The 26,875-nt window shown below is 41.0% G+C and overlaps 1 protein-coding gene across 1 annotated transcript in view; it reads left to right on the top strand.

Annotated features, from left to right (window-relative positions):
- The window catches only part of LOC122564614 (hemicentin-1-like), a 421,032-nt gene that overhangs the window by 205,366 nt on the left and 188,791 nt on the right, over window positions 1-26,875 (top strand). The window contains exons 36-42 of the mRNA XM_087998302.1: window positions 4,378-4,474; window positions 5,586-5,684; window positions 6,295-6,471; window positions 11,287-11,438; window positions 11,741-11,864; window positions 20,086-20,261; window positions 23,896-23,992. Coding sequence (XP_087854428.1) covers window positions 4,378-4,474; window positions 5,586-5,684; window positions 6,295-6,471; window positions 11,287-11,438; window positions 11,741-11,864; window positions 20,086-20,261; window positions 23,896-23,992 — 922 coding nt within the window. The remainder of the gene's footprint in view (window positions 1-4,377; window positions 4,475-5,585; window positions 5,685-6,294; window positions 6,472-11,286; window positions 11,439-11,740; window positions 11,865-20,085; window positions 20,262-23,895; window positions 23,993-26,875) is intronic.

The raw sequence follows: 26,875 nt of genomic DNA, 5'->3' as shown, positions 1-26,875 counted from the left end.
ATCTGGAGAATCTCTTATTACACTTTTCAGGTAAAATACAGGGTTATGCTTATCTTTTACTGTGATCTTTGTCTTACAAACTCCTTCACAACCTTTCTTGTCTTTACTAAGAAGGACTATAGTTTCACTTCAATGAATTTTCCTTTCTTGCAAGCTCCTGTAAACTATGATGTAGACCCATCCTTCCTAAAATGGTCAAGTTGAGATTTATCGTGCCATAGCTGTCCTGATTTAATTCTTTTATGACCTCAAAATTGTGGCATTCTAATATTTCCTTCAGTTTTTCAATACTCCTGAAACCTTCAGGCTTTTAAAACTGAAGTTTGCCATATCTTAGTCCCTATGTATTTTTTCGCCCTATTTCCTTGCATATTTGGTAACTTTTTGAACATCAAAGACACAGTCCTTCACTGTGCTTTCTCAATCATTTCAAAAAGAACTAGCCATTCACCTAACCCCTACATAGGATCATCAATTCTCCAAGATTTTCTTAGAAGCTCCTGAGATCAAAGATTAATCTCCAGGACACTGATACAAGTAATCCAGGAAAAAATGCCAAGGAGTATTAAAACATTTTTTCCCATTTTCCTTGAATACTTATTGTTTATTAGTCATAAAAATATTAACATTGCTATTGGAATGACAAATCAGATTCATCCAGTTGAGAAATGAAGGGTTTTCAGACTTTCTAGGTGCCCGTGGGAATGGTCCTATCAGATGAAGGATGGTAGAATGGTATGGGGCAGGTAGGAGATCATATATAAAAAACACATATAAAAAAAAGATTGTATTGTAATTTTTCAACCAGAGATGACAATAAGATCGGTCCAATGCATGAACTCAATTAAGCGATTTCTGACTGAATGGATGGCAAGATATGTCTGGTTGGCACTGATCCATTTCTACACTTGATAACTGTGTATATTGTGAGAGTATTTTAAATGATAGCCCTCTTCATAATGAACCAGTCGATGCTCCAATGATAAAGAAATCAGCTAATTTAAGGCCTCCAGTATGGGAGGTTGGTTAGGAATGGAAAAGAGCAAACTGGAATTTAAATGGAGCTTTGAGATGCAAAGTGGAAAGACAGAGTGACTTTATTCTCTTGTGAGAGCTGGATCTTGCTGGCTGGCCAGTATTTATTTACCGTCCCTTGTTACCCTTGAGAAGGTAGTAATGAACTGCCTTCCTGAACCACTGCAGTCCATGTGCTGGAGATAGATTGACAATGCCACTAAGGAGAAAATTCCAGGATTTAGACCCAACAACAATAAATAAACAGTGATATATTTCTCAGTCAGGATGGTGAGTGGCTTGGATGGGAAATTGCAGATCGTGATATTCCCATGTATCAGCTGCCTTTGTCCTTCTAGATGGACGTGGTGATAGGTTTGGAAATTGCTGTCTTAGGATCTTGGCTGAATTTCTGCAGGGCGTCTTATAGATCGCCCTACTGAGCTTTGGTAGTGGAGAGCGTGGATACTTGTAATTGTGGTGCTAATGAGTGGACTGTTTTGTTCTGGATGGTGTTAGTTGTCTTGTGTGTGGTTGGATTGCACTCATCTAGACAAATGGGCTGTGTTCCATCACACTTCTGACTTTTGCCTTGTAGACGGTCAACAGGTAGTGGGATGTCAGGAGGTAAGTTAATTGCCACAGTATTTCTAGCCTCTGATTTATGTGGTGAGTCCAATTGACTTTATGGTCACTGGTAATCCCCAAGATGTTGATAGTGGGGATTCAGTGATGGTAACACCATTGACTGTCAAGGGATGGTGGTTATATTTTCTTTTGTTGAGATGGTTATTGCATGGCATTTATGTGGTGCAAATGTTACTTGTTACCTGTCAGCCCAAGCTTGAGTTTTGTTCAGATCTTGTTACATTTGAACATGGACTGTTTCAGTATCTGCTAAGTTGCGAATAGTGCTGAACATTGTGCAATCGTTGACAAACATCCCCACTTCTGACCTTGTGATGGAGGGAAGGTCATTGATGAGGCAGCTGAAGATGGTTGGGCCTAGGACATTCTCCTGAGGAATTCCCGCAGAGATATCCTGGAGATGAGATGACTGACCTCCAACGACCACAATTATCTTCCTCTGCACTAGGTATGACTCCAACCAACAGACATTTTGTCACCTGATCACCTTTGATTCCAGTTTTTCTGTGGCTCTCTGATACCACACTCAGCCATATCTGGGCAACTTTCCACATTGTCAGCTTTATACAATGTTATAGTTCTACTAAAACAGCTTGACTAGGGGTGCAGCAAGTTCTGGAGCACAAGTCTTCAGTAATATTGCCGGAATACTTGCAGGGCTTATAATCTTCAGTGTCCAGTACCTCCAGCTCTTTCTTGATGTCTAACATGGAGTTAATCAAATTGTATGAAGTCTGGCATCTGTGTTGTTGGAAACGACTGGAAGAGACCAAGTTGGATCATCCACTTGGCACTTCTAGCTGATCGTTATTCCAAATGCTCCAGCTTTATCTTTTGCACTGAGGTGCTGGTTCTTCAATCATTGTAGATGGGGATTTTTGTAGATCCCTGTCCTCCTTTAGTGAGTTGTTTAATTGTTCACCACTATTCATGACTGGATGTGGGAGGGCTGCAGAGCTTAGATCTAATCCATTCTACGTGGGATTGTGTAGCTCCTTCTATGATTTGCTGCTTATGCTGATTGGTATGCAAGTTGTCCTGTTTGGTATCTTCACCAAGTTGACATCTTATTTTTGGATATACTCTGTGCTGCTCCTGGCATGTGGTCGTGCACTCTCCATTGAACCGAAGGTAATCCCCTGGCTTGATGGTAACGGCTGAGTTGGATAGATGCCGGGTCATGCTGTTACAGATTGTGTTTGACTTCTGCTACTTGCTTTTGTAAATGAATTCTAATAGAGTAAAATCTTGGTTTAAGATGTCCTGCAAACCATCATTTAATTTTTATTGGCCTTTATTTTGAATTACGTGCAAATTTCTGCTTTATAATTTTATCTTCGCTCCTGGCAATTGGGCTCATCTCCTGCCATTGTCATTCCCCTGTGTTATCTTCTGGCATTCGTGCAACAACCCAACTTTGCCTGTCAGATTTACCTCCCCCTGCCTTTGATTCCTCATCACTCCATTGTCTCCTTTATCCCTTCTTCTTGGCTTTGCCTCTTGCTCTCTGTTTTTGCAATAGGCCACTCATTTCACTACTGAAGAGTTTCCCTCTTGCTAATGCCATCCTGAATCTGCACTGAAGGGCTCCACACGGTGGCAGGTGTTGAATGATATAGACAGCGCTGACTAAGCTCTGCCGAGAGATGAAGCCTTGTCAATTTATGAATACATGTGAATGTATTGTACAGGAGGTGTTTTTTATATATTTAATGATATATTTTGTTTTGAAATTAATTCAACTAGGAATGCATAGTTGATCATAAAGTACATGTTGGCACAATATTTCAGTTTGCAGAGTGGTCAAAAAATGTCTGAAGGAACCTAACTCTAGCATTAACATTGACTTCTATGGAAATCTATGATTCACTTAAAATCATTAAACGCAAAGTTGTGATTTTCAGGAGCACAATCATAACCTTACATGAGGACTTACTATGAATCATTAAACATAATGAATGGAGTAAAGTCACCAGTTGATACTGGGATTCAGAAAAGCCCAGAGGATGGGAATAGAGTTCATGTTCATATTGTGCTCTGCATGAAATTTATCATTCAGGTAAATAATATGTAATGCCATTGACAATTCCATACTCTATTTATCCAGTCACATTTTTGACCCCAGTAACAGGTCAGCATATTTAATAGTGGTCTTCAACAGATATTTGAAAAATTACCTAAAGAGGGATATTTTGGAGGGCTGTGGAGAAAAGGAAGGTCAGTAGGATTACAACTGAGCTAGCCCTCATGGACATGAATGGCTGAATTGCATCCATATTCACTGATTCTATAAACATATAATTCAAACATTCAGTTTTTGATTTTTTTGCTCCTTAAATAGAAGGGGACTACTCCAGTGACATGTTCACTCAATTAATTCTACAGGTGTTCAAAGTAATGCCAACAAACTAAAGCCTGACCTAATTTTACCTGTATACTTACTTTAATTTTAATGTGTAACTGATTAAGAAAACATTTAGGAAGACAAGCACCCGCTTATGATTACCAGGAGGCATTTTTGACAAAGATTGGAGAACCTCAGGAGAAAAAGGAAATTAAGAAGTAATTGCAGAAGAGAAACAAGAAGGACAGCAAGTAAAACACTTAGTGTAAATGACAGGCAGTCAAACCTGAAGCTGCATGGTTGAACAGTTCACTTTCAGATTGTCTTTGTTTTTTTTCCCCCTACTACTCATCTTTCACTTGGCTTAACAGATTGAGAAAGTGACTCAACAAGATGGGGGTATCTACTCCTGTATAGCAACTAACGGGGCAGGTGAATCTCAGCAAGATACCAGAGTGACTGTGTACGGTAAGTGTCATTGTCCAAAGTGTGGAGGATAGATTTAAAAGCATATACATATAGTCAATCATGGGTAACTGTAGACCATCCCTTTAATTAGCTTTCTGTCAATGAATGCTATCCCTGAGATTAAACTCCCAAAGATTTGCTCCCCTTCTTTGACTCTTAATCCAATTAATCAATCCTCTCCTAATGTGTAGAATTCTAATAGATCAATGCCTCACTTTCTCTCTCATTCCCTCTGTGTTAGTATCACCACTTTACCGCAATCCCAAATACAATGACCCATTCTACATCAAAGTCTATGTTGTTTTCATTTGTTCTTGGCAAGGCCAACATTTATTTGCTGTACCATTTGCCTTTGAAGGCATTGTGGTGAACCATGTTCTGGAACTGTTGTGGTGCTGTTAGGAAGAGACATTTAATTTTCTGTAGGGATTGATACAAATAGGGACTTGCTCAACCTTTTCAAGGACAGCTAAGAGTCAACCATGGAGAAGGTTTATTCCCTGAGGAAGGTTCAGGAAGACTTCCCTGCTTTTGTACTTGATGTCATTTTATGAAGCCCAAGATTCTGTACACTTTCCTAACCATTCATCCTTTAAAGTGCTATGCACATGAACCTTGGGTCCCCCTGTGCCTGCACACGTTTTAGAACTGTGCCATTCATTTATATTGCCTCTTCCAATCTATTCTGTTGAAATATCCTTTTCAATAATGACATCGCATTAACTGATGTAAAGTTTGCACTGTGAGTGAATGAATATGGCTGCTGTGTTTATATCTTACAACACGGTTAAGTCAAGCCACCACAGTCCTATCAGACCATAGGGCATGCACTCACATTAGAGAGAGATAGTTGATGGTGGCTTAACCTGAGGGTCACCACGCCTCAGGTGAGGGGGGGAAGCTGAAAAGGAGAGTCCTTCATCGTAATCTCAGCTAGTCCGGGAATTGAAAACATCACTGTTGGCATTGCTCTGCATCGCAAACCAGCCATCCAGCTAACTGAGCGAACCGAATGGTCGAAAACATGATGTACACTATTTGTCAATGGAACTTATAACATGTTGTTATCTTACATTGTGGTACTATATTCTGTTTGGTTTCTGGATTTCAGAGCCTCCTGTTATAAATAAGTCTGTGGATACAAACAAAACTGTAACAATGAATCTCCCAGCATCTTTTGAGTGCCTTGCCTCTGGAACTCCACACCCTGGTAAGTGTCATCCAAAAAATGAACTCTGATTGATTGGGCAAACTACATTATCCCTGCACATTGTTGCCATATCACAGATAAATGCCATTGTAACTTTAGTATCCTGATCTTTGTAAAATAGTTGCGAGATCTCTGTAAGAAAATTGATCCATTTCCTTTCCTGTTATTGTAATGATTAAAAATCACACAACACCAGGTTATAGTCCAACAGGTTTAATTGGAAGCACTAGCTTTCAGAGTGCCACTCTTTCATCAGGTGGTTGGTGAAGGCGCAGCGCTCCGAAAGCTAGTGCTTCCAATTAAACCTGTTGGACTATAACCTGGTGTTGTGTGATTTTTAACTTTGTACACCCCAATCCAACACCAGCATCTCCAAATCATTGATAATTTTTAATTATGACATAAGCTCTAATTTTTAAGTGAAATTATCCAGTATTTCTATTGGATTTTCAGTTATGCTCTGTGTCTTTGTCCATGTAGCAGTGTTTTGACTTTGAAATAATGAATGTCCAAATTGAATTTCCACAATGTATTTATTGAGTAATTGAATGTGGATCTTTAGCAAGGTGATCTCTTCTGTCACTAACCAGTCTTTGTCACTGTCATCTAGTGTTGACTTGGTTCAAGGGGCAGAAGCTGATCACAGATTTGGCTGGTAGCATCGTGTTGGAGAATGGAAGAACTTTGAGGATACAGAATGCCCAGGTGTCTGATGGCGGACAATATCGCTGTGTGGCAACCAATGTGGCTGGCAGCACAGAACTGCAATATAGCTTAAAGGTTTATGGTGAGTTGGATCCTATAGATTGCATTGTTTAATAATAGACCAAAACTGTGGAAGATGTGACTTGGTGAAAGCACATGGAATCCAGAGTAATTCAGCAAGTTAGATCTAAAGTTGGCATTATTGTGACTGATAGTAAAAGGCTGTTTGTGTGACTGGATGCTGGTGTATTATGCAGGGTCCCTTATTGTTTGTGATATATTTAAGCAATGTAGAAGAGAATGTATAGGTATGTAGTGATTAGAATGAGATCAGCGAGGTGGATCTCATGGAATATGAGTTTCCTGATTGGGACTGTTAACCTAGCCCAATCAGGATGTCTTAGCTGAAAGACATTCAGGAGTATCAGGGGTTCTGTTCACTCTAGGAGCCAGTTGTGAGCTAGCTTATCAATATCAAGTACTACGCACATGTAAATAAAGGGTGGCTTGGTGACGGAATACTGGCCTTCATGGAGTTATTTCAGTGGCTACGAGAGGAAAACATGCCCCTGAAGAGATTCACTCGCAACAGTCGTCTTTGAGTTGGGACAAGCATTTCTAGTATCATGCCACTACTTCGGAAGGCGAATGTAGACTTGATGGGCCGAATGGCCTGCTTCCACATTGTAGTGATTCTATCAACCACTGGGCCAATCTTAGTGTCATCAACAAACTTACTTATCATGCCCCCTGAAATAACACCAGAACCCCTGACACTTCTGATTATATCTGTCAACCAGGACTCACTGACTAGACTAAGTTAACAGCCCCAGTCAGGCAATTCCTGTTCTGTGAGATCCACCTGGCTGAGCTTGTTCCAATAACTACTATTCCTGAAGAAGGGCTTATGCCCGAAACGTCGATTCTCCTGTTCCCTGGATGCTGCCTGACCTGCTGCGCTTTTCCAGCAACACATTTCCAGCCAATAACTATATCCACCACCCACCCAAGTCCTGGGACACAGATCCATTCTTTTTCTGTAGCTTCTCCTGGGGCACTTTTGCATCATTTCTGCTTCCTCTGACTCCTATTTGTGATCATCCAATCAAACGTTTACTTTGACTGGTTCTGGTTTGGATGTTGCTAAGCAACTTAACTGTGTCAACCAGTTATAGTGTACTTTCCAGGGTGGATATGCTCCTGGATACTGGCTTATGAATTCTCTTACTCAATTTAGACCTAGTGAGACTCTTTTGCTTACTTGAGTCTGCATACCAGCAACATCTACAATGGCCTGCCAGCCCTGATCCTTGAGAAAGTTTTAGCAGTTTCGCTGAGGCTTGGCTATGTTTTGAGGTTTTGATGGAGGCTGACCTAGAGTCCCTCTGTTCAGGATTCATCGTGAGTGAGGCTACGCAATTTCCTTCACTCAGGTGGTGTCCCCCAAGCTCAGTCAGCCTGGTGAGGGTGTCCATTTTCATCAGAATAAGTTCCACTTGCCACATTTTCTAATGACAAAGCCACTTAGAATCACAGTGATGTACAGCATGGAAACAGACCTTTTGGTTTCCTGTTCATATACCCATCCAGATGCCTATGAAATGTTGCAATTGTACCAGCCTCCACTACTTCCTCTGGCAGCTCATTCCATACACGCACCACTTGCGTGTGAAAAGGTTGCCCCTTAGGTCCCTTTTATATCTTACTCCTCTCACCCTAAACCTATGTTTTCTAGTTCTGGACTCCCCCTCCCCCAGGGAAAAGACTTTGTCTATTTATCCTGTCTATGCCTCTCATGATTTTATAAACCTCTATAAGGTCACCCTCAGCCTTCGACATGCCAGGGAAAACAGCCCCAATCTATTCAGCCTCTCCCTATAGCTCAAACCCTCCAACTCAGCAACATCCTTGTAAACCTTTTATGAACCCTTTCACGTTTCACAACATCCTTCCGATAGGAAGGAGACCAAAATTGCATATTAATTCTACTAGGCTGAGAACAGAGGTAATAACCAGCTGTTTTAATTGGATCCATATCCCTCAATCTATAAAGAATTTGTTACTGAAGGAAGCAGGGCAGGTTAAAAGGGTAATTAAGAAGGATTATGGAATCTTCCCTTTATCGGTTGTGGCATAGATTATAAAAACAGGAAAATTATGTTGGGATTGCCACTTCTCAGCCCATTGATCCATCTGGTCAAGATCCTGTTGTAATCTGAGGTAACCTTCTTCGCAATCCACTACACCTTCAATTTTGGTGTCATCTGCAAACTTACTAACTGTACCTCTTATGTTCGCATCCAAATCATTTATGTAAATGACAAAAAATAGAGGACCAAGCACCGATCCTTGTGGCAATCCACTGGTCACAGGCTACGCCTCATCTGGAGTACTGTGTGCAGTTCTGGATACCACACTGTAGGAAGGATGTGATTACACTGGAGGAGTGCTGAGAAGATTCATAAAGATGTTGCCTGGAATGGAGTATTTTCGCAATGAAGAGAGGTTGAATAGGCTCAGGTTGTTTTCTTTAGAGCAGCCAAGGCTGAATGGGATACTGATTGAGTTGTATAAGATTATGTGGAGTATGGACAAAGTGGATAGAAAGCAACTGTTTCCCTTAGTTGAATAACAAGAGTGCATAATTTCGAAGTGAAAGTCCAAAAGGTAGAGGATTTTTGGTTAAGAAAAAGAAGGAAGCATATATTAGGTATAGACAAGATAGATCGAGTGAATCCTTAGAAGGGTATAAAGGCAGTAGGAGTATACTTAAGAGGGAAATCAGGAGGGCAAACAGGGGACATGAGATAGCTTTGGCAAATAGGATTCAAAGGGTTTTTGCAAATACATTAAGGACAAAAGGGTAACTAGGATGAGAATAGGGGCCCTCAAAGATGAACAAGGCTGCCTTTGTGTGGAGTCGCAGAAAATGGGGGAGATACTAAACGAGTATTTTGCATCAGTATTTACTGTGGAAAAGGATATTGAAGATATAGAAAGTAGTGAAATAGATGGTGACATCTTGCAAAATGTCTAGATTACAGAGGAGGAAGTGCTGGATGTCTTGAAACGCATAAAAGTGGATAAATTCCCAGGACCTGATTAGGTGTACTCTAGAACTCTGTGGGAAGCTAGAGAAGTGATTGCTGGGCCCCTTGCTGAGATATTTGTATCATCGATAGTCACAGGTGAGGTGCTGGAAGACTGGAGGTGGAGGCTGGTACAATTGCAACATTTAAAAGACATTTGGATGGGTATATGAATAGGAAGGGCTTGGAGGGATATGGGCCGAGTGCTGGCATTGGGACTAGGTTGAGTTGGGATATCTGGTTGGCATGGATGGGTTGGACCGAAGGGTCTGCTTCCGTGCTGTACATCTCTATGACTCTATGACTCTAAAAGGAATTTCACCCAGAGATGGTGGGAATCTTGAGTGTACTGCCTAGGAAGGGAGTTGAACCGGGGAACTTCACAACTTTTTAAAAATACTTGTATGAGCACTTGAAATGTTATAGCATTCAAGGATGTGGGCCAAGTTCTGAAAGGTGGGACTAGTGTAGATTTAGAGTTGTTTTGTTGGTGTAGATATGATGCGCCAAAGGCCCACTTCTGTACTTTGTGATTCTATGACCACGGGGTATAAGGGGTTGGCTTAAAATATCTGATCCTCTGTGCAGTAATATTAGTAATTGCTTTGTTGAAAAATCATCAGGGCAACTGCCCAATTGTGATGAGAATCCCAGTGAAATAAGTATCCTCCTTGATAGCATCATTGTAGACCTTAGAAGGTATAAAATAATAAAAGAATTGCACAATTATGAACATTTCAGTATACAACTAATTGAAATATGTTGCAAAATTTAGAGAATATAAATGAAAGACTTACTGTCCTCTTCATTTTGTATTAAGGTATGTTGATCATTTGTTATTCGGTTGAATTCATTAAAATTTCAAACATTTACCTACTGTTTATGAATGTTATAAAGCAGTGATTGGACTATCCCATAGTCTATTCATAGTATAACTTAGTTGATCTTAGCTACCTTGTTGTTGAAAAAGTACTGAGAAGAGACAGTGCTTTTTCGCTTTGTGGAGAAGGAAAGTCCAAAGAGTTTTTCCTTTTAGATTACACTGATACACTATTAGCAGTGTCACTGTACCCACTTCTGAAAGCATCAAGAATGAGAAGCCACTGATTTAAGGAATTAATATAAGAAGTAAAAGTAAATTGAGGAAAAGCTTTCCCATGTGGGGAATACTTAGGATTTGCAATACACTGTTTGTGAATGTTGTGGAGTCGGGTTCAATTTTCAAAAGTGAGGCTTTCTGAAGGAGCTTAGACTGATAACTGAAAAGGACAAATATGCATAGTTGCAGAGAAAGCAGTAGATGATTTGTTCATTGAAAGAGCTAGTGAAGACGTGATAAGCCAGATGGCCTCCTCTGTGTCATAAAAATTCTGTGATTCTATGTCTTTCAGAGCCGCATTGGCTGAAAACAGGGGAGCAGGTATCTGGCCTGATTGGCTGGAATAATCTATACTTTGGAAACAGCCACCTGGAGAAGCAGAGAAATAGATTCAGTTCAAGAAAAAACACAATCTAACACTTGCAATGCATTTCACATTAGTCATATTACATTATTTGTTTGTTGGTTCTCCAGTTTCCACTCCAGCATCAGGATTGAAAGAGATTCCTACTTATTCTCCCTAAGGATAAATGTTATACATAACATTGATGCACATGACCTGTTCCCATTCTTGGGCATTTATACTTCATTTTCTAGCATCTTTGAATTCTAGATGTTAGTTTATAATAGTAAGCGCCTGTTCTGTTGTGGGGTTAAATGCTGTTCTGCATTTCAAGTATTCTGACTGATCTGAAGCTTTCATTTGTAGTTCCACCAGTGATCTCAACTGCTCTGCACCTGGTTACTGTCCTTATAAACCAACCCATTGAACTTCAGTGTGAAGCGACAGGAGACCCTCCTCCTAAAATAACATGGTTAAAAGACAATATCCCTATCTCCATGATGATTGAAGGGTTAAAGGTCAGTGAAATTGGTTTTCATAAACTTGTGTTTTCTTGGTAGATCTTTTTGAGCGAGTTGGAATATATTAATGTTTACAAGAATGTATTGGACACACAGATTCCAAGAGTCTTCTGTGTCTCACCCTAAAAGCAAAAGGCTACCTATGAAGAGGTAACTGCTACTGTTCCTCATGAGATTTGAACTTGTTTCTGGGGCATTTGTCCAAGTGTCTGGATTACCAGTCCAGTAACATAACCAATATGTGACTGACCCCCTTGACTGAGATTTTGTGTTAAAGTATTTATTTTCTGTCCACTTAGTTCCTGTTGGAAGGTCAGATTCTGTCCTTAGCCAGCGCACACTTCTCTGATTCAGGAGTGTACTCCTGTGTAGCTGTTAATCCTGCTGGAGAGGACCAGAAGGAAATTCATCTGCAAGTTTATCGTAAGTATTTGATTAAGACTTGAAATGAACTTGAGAAAACAGATTCATTCAGATGTTCATTAGTAGCACAATTCTTGAGTATTCTGGTATGGAAGTATCTGGTATGGGTGAGGTGCAATTTCAAGCTGGTTGCTGAATTATTAGGGCAAGAGCTGAAGTAATAACCAGTTGTTTTAATTGGATCATATTCCCACAATCTCTATAGAATCTGTTACTGTAGCCATTTATAGATTGCACCAATGATAATCGTGTGAGCTTTTGGTTCTTGACCACATAATAGAGATTAGGCAATTACACAGGAAAGATGAATTGCCATATATGTACAATGAACCTGTTTTCACATAACTATCCTGGTGGATACTGCAGAAAGATGTTATTCTCAAACATTGATTAATCTTGATGTGGAAGTCATTTGTAGGGTGCCCTTTTATTTTTGGATTAGTGGTGCTGGAAGAGCACAGCAGTTCAAGCAGCATCCGAGGAGCAGCACCTGCCTTTTTATTGTTTTCTGCTTCTGCTTCTTTCTCAGAGGAAACATAATAGAAGAGGTGATGGCACAGTGTATTGTCACTGGACTAGTAATCCATGAACCCAGATAATACTCTGGGAACCTAGGTTTCAATCCCACCCATGGCAGATCATGGATTTGTTCAGTAATAATCTGCTCACTGTAGTCAATTTAAGTTTCATCAGGCTACTCAGCTACTGACTTGAATGTAACTTTTCATCAAAAATGGAAAGCGGCTGAAGCCTAGAGGTGAGGTGAGTCCTTGAGGGTATTTAAGACAGAAGTAGATAGGTTCTTGATTTGTAAGAGGCTCAAATTCTATAGAGAGAAGGCAGGAGAATGGAGATACATGACAGCCATGAACAAATGGTGGAGAGGACTCAATGGGCCAAAAACCCATATTCTGCTCCTATACCTTATGGTCTTAACGGAGAGTAACTACCCTTAACAAGGCTAGTCATAGCCATAGAGTTATAGAAATGTACAGCACGGAAACTGACCCTTCATTCCAATACGTCCATGCCGACCAGATATCCTAACCTAATCTACTCCCATTTGCCAGCACTTGGCCCATATCTCTCTAAACCCTTCCGATTCATATAACCATCCAAATGCTTTTTAAATGTAGTAGCTGTTCCAGTCTCCACCACTGCCTCTGGCAGCTCATTCCATACAGGCACCACCTCTATGTGAAAACGTTATCCTTGAGTCTCTTTTAAATCTTTCCTCTCTCACCCTAGACCTATGCCCCTAGTTCTGGACTCCCCCATCCCAGGGAAAACACCTTGCCTATTTACCCTATCCATGCGCCTCATGGTTTTATAAACCTCTATAAGGTCACCCCTCAGCCTCTGACACTCCAGGGAAAACTGCCCCAGCCAATCGGCCTCTCTCTGTAGCTCAAACCCTCCAACCCTGGCAACATCCTTATAAATCTTTTCTGAACCCTTTCAAATTTCACAACATACTTCTGATAGGAGGGAGACTAGAATTGCACACAAAATTCCAAAAATGGCCTAACCAATGTCCTGTATAACCACAACATGACCTCCCAAGTCCTATACTCAATGCTCTGTCCAATAAAGGAAAGCATACCAAACGCCTGATTCACTATCCTATCTACCTGCAACTCCACTTTCAAGGTACTTTGAAACTACACTCCAAGGTCTCTTTGTTCAGCAACTTTTCCCAGGACCTTACCATTAAGTGTAAAGTTCCTACCCTGATTTGCCTTTCCAAAATGCAGCACCTCACAATTATCTAAATTAAACTCTATCTGCCACTCTTCGGCCCATTGGCTCATCTGATCAAAATCCTATTTACTCTGAGGTAACCTTCTTCTGTGTCCAATTTTGGTGTCATCTGCAAATTTACTAACTATACCTCCTATGTTCACCTCCAAATTGTTCATATAAATGATGAAAAGCAGTGGACCCAGCACATATCCTTGTGGCACACCATTTCTCTGGCTTCCCACAGAGTTCTAGGGTACACCTGATTAGGTCCTGGGGATTTACTGCTTGTGACTGAGTATGATATTAAGGAGCTGTAGCAAAACAGGAGTCAATGGGAATCAGGGCGGGAAAGCTCTCCATTGGTTGTATTCACACCTACCACAAAGGAAGATGGCTCTTGTTGTTGGAGGTCAACCATGTCAGCTCCAAGACACCTATGTAGAAGTTCCTCGGTACAGTGTCCTAGGCCCAACCATCCTCAACTCCGTGAGCAATGACCTTTCCTTCATTGTAAGATCAGAAATCGGGGATATTTATTGATGATTGCACAATATTCACCACCATTTGTAACGCCTGAGACACTGAAACAGGCCATGTACAAATATAGCAATATTTTGACAATATTCAGATTGAGCTGACAAATGGCCACATAAGTGCCAGGCTTAATGTTAATGGTCTAGTGGTTTTATCATGTGATTGTTAATCGTGAAGGTAAAGCAATCCAGGTAATGTCCTGGGGAGTCTGATTTGAATATACCCATGGCAAATGGTGGCATTTGAATTCCTTAAAATTTAGTATTAAGAGGCTGATAATGATCATGAAACCATTGTTGATTGTTGGGAAGAAACCATCTGACCTATTAATACTCTTTAAGGAAATAAATCTGCCTATGTGTGAGTCCAGGCTCACAGCAATTTGGTTGAGTCTCAACTGCCCTTGGGCAATTAGGGATTGGCAATAATGCTGGCCTAACCAGTGACGCCCACATCCTGCCAACAAATAAGAAAAAAGGGCAAAGACTATCTCCAACCAGACAGAATCTAACCTTTGCCCCTCAACATCAATTGCCTTATCATCACAGAATCTACATTCTGGGGTTACAAAAACTGAATAGGACTAGCCTTTCAACCCTTCAACCCATCACTCTCAGATTCTCTGACAGTCGATCTCAGTCTCCGTCCCTCATACACCAACTAAGTTTCCTCAAGCTGTGTGTTCACATCAACAATCATGCTGTGCATGATGTCTGCTTCTGTAACTTGCGGCCAGGTGTGGTGCTCAGAAATCCACACAGGACAAAGAAATATTATGGGAAATGCTGCTATACACAATGTCTGAGTGAAGAAGCAGAACCGAGGCCCTGGAAAGAAATCATGATCAAATAGGTGACATCCTATGCATCCACACCTGAAAGCAGTTAGCAACGTTTTCGGTGTTTCAGCCACACCGATTCAGAGTCTGACTGCAGTGTGATCAGCAGCAAAGTGATATTATGAATCAGAAGGTGAAATGAATGCAAGCAGAAAGCAGCTTCCAGACCCTATCATGATTGATTGCAAATGCAGAACTTTTATTTGTGTTCAACCAATTTTAAAACTTAGTTAAAGAAAGTCTATACCCTCAGTTGTTTATCATATGTAGTGCACATCTTGAACCCAAGACAAGTTCTCAGTTGTAGGCTAGTAAGCTAGTCCTACCCTTGGTTTTTATCTTGGTTAAGAGAGACATCTTTAACTAACAACTAATGATGAATGGTGAACCTGGACTATCTAGAAAGAAATCGAAGACGTACAATGTATGTACAGTTTAGGAAAATGAATTTCTGTTCACAATTGTAAAAGATAAGAAAGTTGACTGGAGACGTCACCAAAGTATATTAATAAGTAAAAAGGGAAGTTTGGAATGACACCATAAAACGATGCACAGTAATTCAAGAAGTTTTCCTTTCAGCAGCATACTTTGGCAAAGCAATTTGATGAGCTGAAGACCATTTTGAAAATTCAACAGTCATTTTTTCGTAATCCACCAGGAAAAAATTAAGAGAGGCCATAGCACACTGGTAATGTTATTGGATTAGTATTCCAGAATACCAGGTTTTATTTTCTGGGGGTATGGGTTTGGATCCCACCAAGGAATTTCACCAAGGTGAAACGTGAATTCAGTAAAAATCTGGAATAAAAAAGAAACTAGCAGTGGTGACCATGTAACTTATCAATTGTCACTAGAACCTATTTGGTTCACAAATTGTTTTTAGGGAAGGTAATGAGTCATCCTTACCTCGTCTGGCCTACTTGTGACTCTAGACCCCAACAATGTGGTTGACTCTGAACTGCCTTTGGGACAATGGGGATTGACAGTAAATGCTGACCAAGCTGGTGGTCTGTGGTCTGTGGTCCTCCCAATTAACAAATAAAATGCTGCAACATTTCATGAATCTGGAGAAAATAGGATAAAATACAAAGAAACAATCAAAGACTAATAAAATTGGTTCCACTCTGAAATCATCTGTGTACACCTGAAGAAGTTAGAGGAACTCAGTAAGTGATTCCAGGAATTAGATGCAATGGAACAAATTGCCATCTTTGTCTTAAGTCCTTTCCTTCAAGTAGGCATTGATGGATTTGGTACCAAATTTCATCAGGTATTGATTTACAAAGTAATGGAGATGATGTGAAGATAATTACTATGCAAAATGATAGTGAGTTGAAAGTAAGATCACAGAATATTGATTTTGGCTGGGGGTGGGGAGGGGAGGGGGGTGCAAGTGTCACATCCACCTCACAGATACACATAAGAGGGACTGTGTATGATGAGCAAACTTAAATTACAACTCAGACTTCTAGTCACTGACAGATTTTGTGCAATCACAGCTGTCACACTGGGACTTGATGAGTAGAAGCCAAAGTGAATAAAATTTGAGTTTAGATTTAGATAGCACTAAAAATAAACTGATATATTCTTGGTGACATATCCTGGTTTGTATTTAAATTCAAAAAATTATGTTGTGCTTAAAAAGGTTGGATGCCACTGCCTTATAGATGCTGAGGATGCAAGAACAGGTCAGAAGTTAGGAATTCCGCAGTGTGTAACCCATCCCCTGATTCCCCAATACCAATTCACTGTGTACAAGGCACAAATCAGGTGTGTGACAATGCTATTAATTTGCTTAGATGGGTGTAGCTCCAACAACACTCAAGAACCTTGACCCCAACAAGGACAAAGCAGCTCTTTTATTTGGCATTACATTCACAATCATTTACTTCCTTCACCACCAACACACAGTAGCAAAAGTGTGTATCATCTACAGGATGCACTGCAGAAATTCAGCAAGACTGCTTACTCAGCATCTTCTAAACTCTCAACCACTGCCATCTAGATGGATAAAGGCAACAGATAGATGGAAACATCATCAACTGAAAATTCTCTTCCAAGCTACTTGCATCCTGATTTGGAAATGTATTGTTGTTCCTTCAGTGTTCCTGGGATAAAACTCTGTAAGTCCCTCCTTAACAGCATTGTGACTGTAACTACACAAAATCAACTGCAGTGATTCAGGAAGGCAGCTCACCACTACCTTCTCAAGGGCAACCAGGGATAGGCAATAAATGCTTGCTCAGCAAGCTAAACCCCCTCCTAAGAATTAATTAATAAATAAAACCCTATTGTGGTTCTGTTCGCCGAGCTGGAAGTTTTTGTTGCAAACGTTTCGTCCCCTGGCTAGGCAACATCATCAGTGCTTGGGAGCCTCCTGCGAAGCGCTTCTTTGATGTTTCCTCCGGTGTTTATAGTGGTCTGTCCCTGCCGCTTCCGGTTGTCAGTTTCAGCTGTCCGCTGTAGTGGTTGGTATATTGGGTCCAGGTCGATGTGTTTGTTGATGGAGTTTGTGGATGAATGCCATGCCTCTAGGAATTCCCTGGCTGTTCTCTGTCTGGCTTGCCCTATGATAGTAGTGTTGTCCCAGTCGAATTCATGTTGCTTGTTGTCTGCGTGTGTGGCTACTAAGGATAGCTGGTCGTGTCGTTTCGTGGCTAGTTGATGTTCATGTATGCGGATTGTTAGCTGCCTTCCTGTTTGTCCTATATAGTGTTTTGTGCAGTCCTTGCATGGTATTTTGTACACTACATTAGTTTTGCTCATGTTGGGTCTCGGGTCCTTCGTTCTGGTGAGTTGTTGTCTGAGCGTGGCTGTTGGTTTGTGTGCTGTTATGAGTCCTAGGGGTCGCAGTAGTCTGGCTGTCAGTTCTGAGATGCTCCTGATGTATGTTGGGGTGGCTAGTCCTTTTGGTTGTGGTATGTCCTCGTTCCGTGGTCTTTCTCTTAGGCATCTGTTGATGAAGTTGCGCGGGTATCCGTTTTTGGCGAATACCTTGTATAGTGTTCCTCTTCTTCTTTTTGCAGTTCTGGTGTACTGCAGTGTGTTGTGGCCCTTTTGAATAGTGTCCTGATGCAGCTTCGTTTGTGTGTGTTGGGGTGGTTACTTTCATAGTTTAGGACTTGGTCTGTGTGTGTGTGTTTGACCCCACACCACAACTCACCAATAGGATAAATAACACACTAAGGAATCTGCAAAGAAACGGACAGATAACCAGAGCTGACCTACAAAGAATGAAACCGGAAAGCAACAACACCCCCAGATTCTATGGATTACCTAAAGTACACAAACCAGACATCCCACTCAGACCCATAGTATCATTACCAGGGACACCATCATACAAACTGGCCAAAGAACTACAACAGAAACTGAAACACCTGGTCAGCGGATCCAAACACTGTATACAATCAACACAGGAATTCTTGGACATCATCAGAAATATACACATAGACAAAGAAGAAACCATGATATCATTCGACGTGACGGCACTGTTCACTTTGATTGACAAAACCCTAGCCAGAGAAACAATAGCCAACCTACTGGACATACAGAACAGAAAACAGGATGCTGAACCTATCAATAAAAACGGTATACTTAAACTACTGGACTTGTGCCTCACAACACACTTGACATTCAACAACCAGATATACGAACAAATCAACGGAACACCCATGGGATCACCAATCTCAGGACTCAATGCAGAGGCAGTTATGCAAAGGTTAGAACAAACAGTCCTACCACAAATTCAACCCAAACTCTGGGTCAGATATGTCGATGACACGTTTGTAATCATTAAAAACACGGAAATAGAAAAAACACACCGGATCATCAACGCCACACTCACAGGAATCCGATTCACGAGAGAAGAAGAAAAGGATAGCCAACTCCCATTCCTAGACATGATGGTACAGAGAACACCGAATGGAGAATTCACTACAAGGGTATACAGGAAAGCCACACACACAGACCCAAGTCCTAAACTATGAAAGTAACCACCCCAACACACACAAACGAAGCTGCATCAGGACACTATTCAAAAGGGCCACAACACACTGCAGTACACCAGAACTGCAAAAAGAAGAAGAGGAACACTATACAAGGTATTCGCCAAAAACGGATACCCGCATAACTTCATCAACAGATGCCTAAGAGAAAGACCACGGAACGAGGACATACCACAACCAAAAGGACTAGCCACACTACCATACATCAGGAGCATCTCAGAACTGACAGCCAGACTACTGCGACCCCTAGGACTCATAACGGCACACAAACCAACAGCCACGCTCAGACAACAACTCACCAGAACGAAGGACCCGAGACCCAACGTGAGCAAAACTAATGTAGTGTACAAAATACCATGCAAGGACTGCACAAAACACTATATAGGACAAACAGGAAGACAGCTAACAATCCGCATACATGAACATCAACTAGCCACGAAACGACACGACCAGCTGTCCTTAGTAGCCACACACGCAGACAACAAGCAACATGAATTCGACTGGGACAACACTACTATCATAGGGCAAGCCAGACAGAGAACAGCCAGGGAATTCCTAGAGGCATGGCATTCATCCACAAACTCCATCAACAAACACATCAACCTGGACCCAATATACCAACCACTACAGCGGACAGCTGAAACTGACAACCGGAAGCAACAGGGACAGACCACTATAAACACCGGAGGAAACATCAAAGAAGCGCTTCGCAGGAGGCTCCCAAGCACTGATGATGTTGCCTAGCCAGGGGACGAAACGTTTGCAACAAAAACTTCCAGCTCGGCGAACAGAACCACAACAACGAGCACCCGAGCTACAAATCTTCGCACAAACTTTAAATAAAAGCCTCTCCAAGCACTTCAAGAAATTGAATGGAGTTCCTCCTTGTCTGTATATGGGGGTAACACTACATTATTTCCTCTGATGGAATTGAATTCAAGAGCTCACCACGTGTGGAATTTCATTGTGAACTGTTGACTCCTCTTCTGAGACATTGTGTGTCCAAACGCTAAACTTAAAGGCCAGGTTGTAGTGGAACAGACAGCGTTTTGATGGAGTTCAGTAAACTAATCAGTTTCATAACTTTTTTTTAACATTATAGTTCCACCAAGTATTCTAGGAGAGGAACAGAATGTTTCTGTAACTTTGAATGACTACATATCCTTGGATTGCCAGAGTCAAGCATTCCCACCACCCACTCTTCGCTGGACAAAGGATGATCAACCTCTACCAACGCGTGCAGGTCATAGACTCTCTGAAAATGCCAGTCTCTTCGAGGTCAGTATTATCATTGAGTCTTTGATCTCATCTATGAAAGGTTTTGCTCTGAGTTTTTTCACCAAAGTTTAACTTCAAAGAAAAGCATTACACTTTAATCGAAATTTTCACACCTTCAACATGGTTCAAAGCACTTTACAGTCAATTAAATATTTTTGAGATGTGGCAGCCAATACACACATGGCAAGGTCCCAAAATCAATAATGTGCTAACGACCAGATAATGTCTTCCTAGTGATTGGTTTGAGGGATACCAGGGAAACCTCATCTAATTTTGAGAATAGTCCTGAAATATTTTATGCACACCTGCAAGGCAGGCATGACTTTCATTTAATGCCTCATTAATAGGATGGCACCTTCGACCTTTTTGCAAGGCATCAATACTGCACTGAAGGATCAGCCTAGATGTTATGCTCAGGTCTCTGGAGTGGAAGTTAACTCTGATTTGATAGAGTTTGACGCCAGTTTATAATATCTTCATTATTGTTTGTTTTTGAAAATAAAACTTCAGGAATATCGGTGATTTTCAGGTTTTTTTCAGTGAAGATAAATTTGCTGCAAAGCCAAAATAGAACTACACATAATTTTGGAAATCTTCCCTAGATTCCTGTTTGCAATGCCATGGAAATGCATGTATTTAAGAACAGTATTTTAGCGACAAGAAAACACCCATATCCTGAATTTCATTTTTTAAATCATTCTTGACCCTGTCTACCCACCAGTATTTTCACTATCTGTTTTCTGAAATAATTTATTTCTCAAGCCTGTTATGCTTTGGTTAAAAAGGTTTTACTTAACATCTTAACTTGCTGTTAATTTTTAACGTGTGGTCCAGACCTTTGAATATTTTGTCAAAGTGAACAATTTGGCTGGATTGTTAGTCTTTGTTATAATCTTGAAATCTTTGAGTCATTTTTAAAAAATGTTTCCCAATATCCCAATTTATGCTCCATCCCTAAACCGCAATATCTTCAGTGAGATTAGTTTACTATGGTTACTAGGATTTAATAGGGTGCTGTAGTTAATTTTGACCATCACATTTTGCACTAATAATTTTTGCAATTGTTCTGTACTTTCTGATCAGTACTCTAATTGCTTTTTCACAACAGCCAATAACTCAGAATGGTAGAATTTCTACAGCAGAGAAGGAAGCCTTTCAGCCCATTTTATCTGCACTAGCTTTCTAAAAGATTATCTTAAATTGTGCCATTCCCCTGCCAATTCGCCCTGCACATTGTTCCCTTTCAAATAATTCTCTTTCAATATTTCAGTTGAACCTGCTTCCAACGCACATTCATTGTCTTTCAAATCCTAACCACTCATTGCATAAAAGGACTTCTACATCACTTTATTATTTTACTAATTACTTTAATTTTCTCAATTCCTTCATGAGTGTGATCATTTAATCTATGAAACTCTGACTAGACCTTCAGTCTGATCTACTCTCAACCTTGTATTCTCCAAATATAGCAGTCCCACCTCTCCAATCCATCCTCATAACTAATGTTCTTCATCCATGGAAGCATTCTGTCAAACATCTTCTGCACTCTCTCCAGTGGCTGCACATCCTTCCTGAAGTGCTGTGCCCAGAACTGGAAACAATACTCCAGCTGAAGCCGAACTAGGTCTAATGCAAGTTCAACACATAACCATGGTGGCTCAGTGATTAGCACTTCTACCTCACAATACTAAGGTCCTGGGTTTGATTCCACCCTTGGGTGATTGTCTGTGTGGAGTTTGCACATTCTCCCCAAGTCTGTGTGGGTTTCCTTCTGTTGCTCTGGTTTCCTTCTACAGTCCAAAGATGCACAGATTAGGTGGATTGTCCATGGTAAATTGTCCATTGGGTCAAGGGCTGTGCAAAAGTGAGGACTGCAGATGCTGGAAATCAGAGTCGAGATTAAAGTGGTGCTGGAAAAGCACAGCAGGTCAGGCAGCATATGGTAAGCAGGAAAATCGACATTTCGGGAAAACGCCCTTCATCAGGAAGGGCTTTTGCCCAAAACATCGATTTTCTGGCTCCTCGGATGCTGCTTGACCTGCTGTGCTTTTCCAGCACCACTCTAATCTAGACTCAAGGGATGTGCAGGCTAGGTAGGTTAGCCATGGGAAATGCAGGGTTACAGGGACAGGGTAAATCTGGGTGGAATTTTCTTCAGAGTTCATGTTCTCAACTTGTCCTACACTCAATAGGCTGAATGACCTGCTTCTCCCTGTAGATATTTTATGATTCATTTAAAAGACGTTATACATGCAGGTCCTTATACTGCTGCTCTCCTTTTGTGTGAACATGTTCTTCCTACAAACATTTATCATTTCATACTTTTCTACAAACATTTATCATTTCATTGAATCCCTATAGTGTGGAAACAGGCCACTTGGCCCTTCGAGTCCATGTCAACCCTCCAAACAGCATCCTACCTAAACCCTATCCCATAACCTTGCACTTCCCAAGGCTAATCCACCTGGCCTACACATCCCTGGACACTGTGTTTGGGCAACTTAGCATGGCCAATCCACCTAACCCACACTTCTTTGGACTGTGGGAGAAAACCAGAGCACTCGGAAGAAACCCACACAGACACAGGCAGAATGTGCAAACTCCACACTGACAGTCACCCCAAGGGGGGACTGAACCCGGATCCCTGGCAGTGTGACGCAGCATTGAACTACCATGCCGCCATGCAACTTCATTGCCATGTATCTGCACACTCCATCAACTTGCCTCTTTCCCCTCTGAAGTTCTTCACTATCCTTCTCACATTACGCTTCCAAGTTTTGCATCACCTGCAAACTGACCCCTGAACTGTAAGAACAAGTGAAATGAAAGAAATGTGTATTTATGTAGCACTTTTCACACATACTGGGCATCTCAAAGTGCTTTGCAACCAATTACTGTAACTACGTTTGAAACGTTGTCACTGTTGTAACATCAGAAACGTGACAGTTTATTTGCACACAGCCAACTAGCACAATCAGCAATATGCTAATTGCCAGTCTGTGTTTGTGATATTAATTGAGAGATATGCATTGGCCAGAAATTCTGCTCTTCTTTGGAATAATGCCATGTGACCTTTTACATTCACCAAAGCAGGAAAATGGAGCTCCTGTTTAACATTTTGCCTAAACCACAAGCACTCAGTTAGTGCAGCATTCCCTCCATTCACCAAAATGTTATGATTGATTTTTATATTTAAGTTCTGGAGTGAGACTTGAACTCAAAGGTGAACGTGCTAACCATTGTGCCATGCCAGACAGATACTAGATAGGATTGACCACTGTGTAGCCTTTAGGTTATGGCTTCCTAAATGAAGGGTCAGAGGGTCACAGAACTGTGGAGCTGTAATTGAATTACAACAGCTGTCTTCTAGCTCTAACAAGGTCACGCCCTCAGTTCTCACTGAAAGATCACAACAATTTCCAAGCCTTAAAATGGGATCACAGAGGATGAGAAGTTTGAGAATCACTGTTTTAGATTAATCAGTGATTGCAAAGCCTCGGTCTTGCAATTTGTCCTGGGATCCAAACTCTCAGATTGCTGAAGTCAAAGGGCCAAATCCAGACTAAAGTTCCATCAGGTAGCCAGCATTGTATATTTTGGAAGAAAGGTGTGATTATTTTTGTCAATCTTTTAGATCAAGAGTGCCCAAATTCATGATGCTGGCCGCTATACTTGCGAGGCTTCAAATAATGCTGGAAAAACAGAGAAGAACTATAACTTACACGTCTGGGGTAAGTAGGGAGTATGTAACCAGTTTGACAGTTTTTGGGAGACTGACTCCATTTTGTTATTCAATCCCCTTCTTTGCTCATTTGAATTAGCCCTGCTTTTTTCTCACATCGTCCAAGATGAGAAAGTGAGTGTATTCCTGGGAATCTTCTATCTCAGGAAAGACCAGTTCGCTGAAGATGAGTTTACAGGAGCATTACATTTTGGAAATGTGATGATGCTAGAAACGGTGAAACTTGAACATTTTCTAGTGGTGCTAAACCCCTAAGTCAACCCTGTAAAGTATGTGATACAGTTGCTTTCTTAATATCTTGTGTTTGGATAGTTTACTGTGCATTATTTGAATTTAGAACATTTCCTAACCAGCAATCACAGTTTAACGTGCCTATCTTATATAAATCTACATGAGAAACACTTAAGGGTTTAATTTTGTTTATGTGGTCTTAATGCATTTGAGTGCCTGTTTAAAACTGCAGTGCAGAAATTTTGAATCAATATGTTTAGACATGTTGAAACAGAAAGGAACTTAAGTCTGCAGTGTCTTTATCATAAGAAATGAAGCTCTTAAGAAGCATTAATCAGTCTAAGTAATTATGTGTCACTATTCCCAAACTGACGCCTGCAGGTTATGATTCCCTGCTATGTTCCATAGCGCAGCATTTGGTTACTTGTGGTGCTGTGGTAGTTTCCCTACCTCTGAGCCGGGGCGGCCAGGTTCAAGTCCCACCTCCTTCAGAGTACAATAACATCTCTGAACAGGTTGATCAGAAAATGTCCAGAACAAAATATTTGGTTCCAAATTGTCCTGAACAGATTTGGACCAAAAACTCAAAAGAGTGTAACTGAGTCACTGTATGGGCAGTTAACCAAAAGGCTGTTGATTGGTTATAGTGAATGGCTCTTCTACGATTGTGACCATGACATTTAAACTAAAGGTTCTTGGAATAAATCTACACAAGATATTGGCTTTGTGACTTACTATCTGATAAACAACTTCTGGTGGTATTGACCCCTAGAATCAGGTGCTTACACTGGAAATCCACAGAACAGTGATAGGGGACAAAAGGGAGGGAGGTGGGAGGAACTCCCCTCTTCTGGAACAAGCCTGGACTTCCATAGTTTTAAGTCCTGTGAAATTTGGGACTTGGAAAAAAGAGCGCCTTGAATTTGCATTGCCTTTTTCACGACAGCCTGCCATCTCAGAGTTCTTCACAGCTGATAAATTACTTTTAAAGTGTAGTCACATCAATGTTCTTTCTAAGCTTTTTGGCCATGCAGCCGCTGAGAAGCACGCTAACACATTGATTTCTGCATGTGGGAGTCATTGCTGCACATGAACCTCAAAGGTCAACACTGCCAAAAGAAATTAGGTGCATTGGTGATCACGACTGTGATGTAGGAAACACAACAACCAACTTGCACTCAGTAAACATTAACAAAAAGCAGTGATAATGATCAGATGGTTTTTTTGTGATTATGATCCAGGAGTTCTCCAGAACATTGAGGGCAATTCCCCCGCTCATCTCAAAAGTAGGACATTTTTATGTTTATCTGAGGAGGCAAATGGGGTCTTAGTTTTTAATGTCTCGTCCAAAAGACAGTGTTTTCATTAGTGCAATGCTCTCACTGTACTCACTAGAGTATCAGTGTCAACCTCTGTGTCCAATTAACTTAATGAGCTCTGCCCCTCTGCTGTGCTTACTGTGAGAAAGGGTGAATCCTTCAGGTGCCAGCAGTGAAATAATCTCCCCTCTGATCATCACCAGATAATGCACAAACCAGAGGTAACATACATAACTTCACTGTAAAATAATTTTGTGAAATGGAACATATCTGATGCTGTACTGAAGTGTTTTAGTTCAATTGCTAGCACAGTTGTGGTGCTGTATGTTCCAGTACTGGTGAGAAACTCTTAAAGGTTTCATGTCGAAGGTCACTGGAAACCCTGACTATTATTATTTCCAATGCTGCCTAATGCAGAAGACATACATGATGGCAATTAATGTTATCACTTTGTAAACACATCAAGAAAGACCTTTGTGCTTTTCTTTTGAATCTGAGCTGCCGATCCCATCACCCACTGCCACTAAATTAAAATGCTTCAATGTTGTGGAGCATCTGGCCTCACTTTTACAAGCATTACTGGAATGGATCACACATCTAGCTGTCAGTGGCTTCATTCAGTAGACAGAGAATGATTCACTGAGGCACTTCCCTGACAGATGGGTAGAAATGAGACACAACACAGTGTCTGTTGACACACTGAAACTGAGTAGTAAGGCACAAAGGTCAAGCTGATTGTGACTGGGGAGTTTTTTCTAATCTGAAATAAAAGCCAGGCAAGATTCCAACAGTAACTTGAGGTCAGAGCCATTTTAAGGATTGAAAACACTCATGTGTTAAGCATCGTTTGGGGATTGGTCAGTATTTTGAAGAAATCACGCTCCAGGCTTCCATTCCAAAAAAAACCCGGGGCATCAAAACTAACATTCACTGTTCAGACTTCCACAAAACGAATGATCACCACCTTGAGAAACATATAAGAATGCCCTTGGCTCTGATCGAGCAATAACCCAGCTCAAGATGATGGACAGCACAGGAAGACAAAATTATTAGATACTGCAAATTCTATCAGCCTTGATGACATTCCAGCAATAGTACCAAAGACTTATGTTCCAAAACTTGCATCTACTAGACAATGTGGAAATTGCCCAGATATGTCCTGTACGTGAAAAGCAGGACAAATCCAACCTGGCCAATTGCTGCCCCATCAATCCATTCTCGATCATCAATAACACTGGGCATCCATAAGGTGTTGTTGACCATCAACAGCAGCACAGTTGTTCCCAGCACAATCTGCAACCTCATGGCCCAGCATATCCTCC

This window comes from Chiloscyllium plagiosum, unplaced genomic scaffold (assembly GCF_037043375.1).
Source record: "Chiloscyllium plagiosum isolate Xiang-an unplaced genomic scaffold, Cpla_swu_hap1 HiC_scaffold_21, whole genome shotgun sequence".
Taxonomy (NCBI): Eukaryota; Metazoa; Chordata; class Chondrichthyes; order Orectolobiformes; family Hemiscylliidae; genus Chiloscyllium; species Chiloscyllium plagiosum.
The sequence above is the reverse complement of the archived record's forward strand: the minus strand, read 5'-3'. Positions and strand labels throughout refer to the sequence as shown.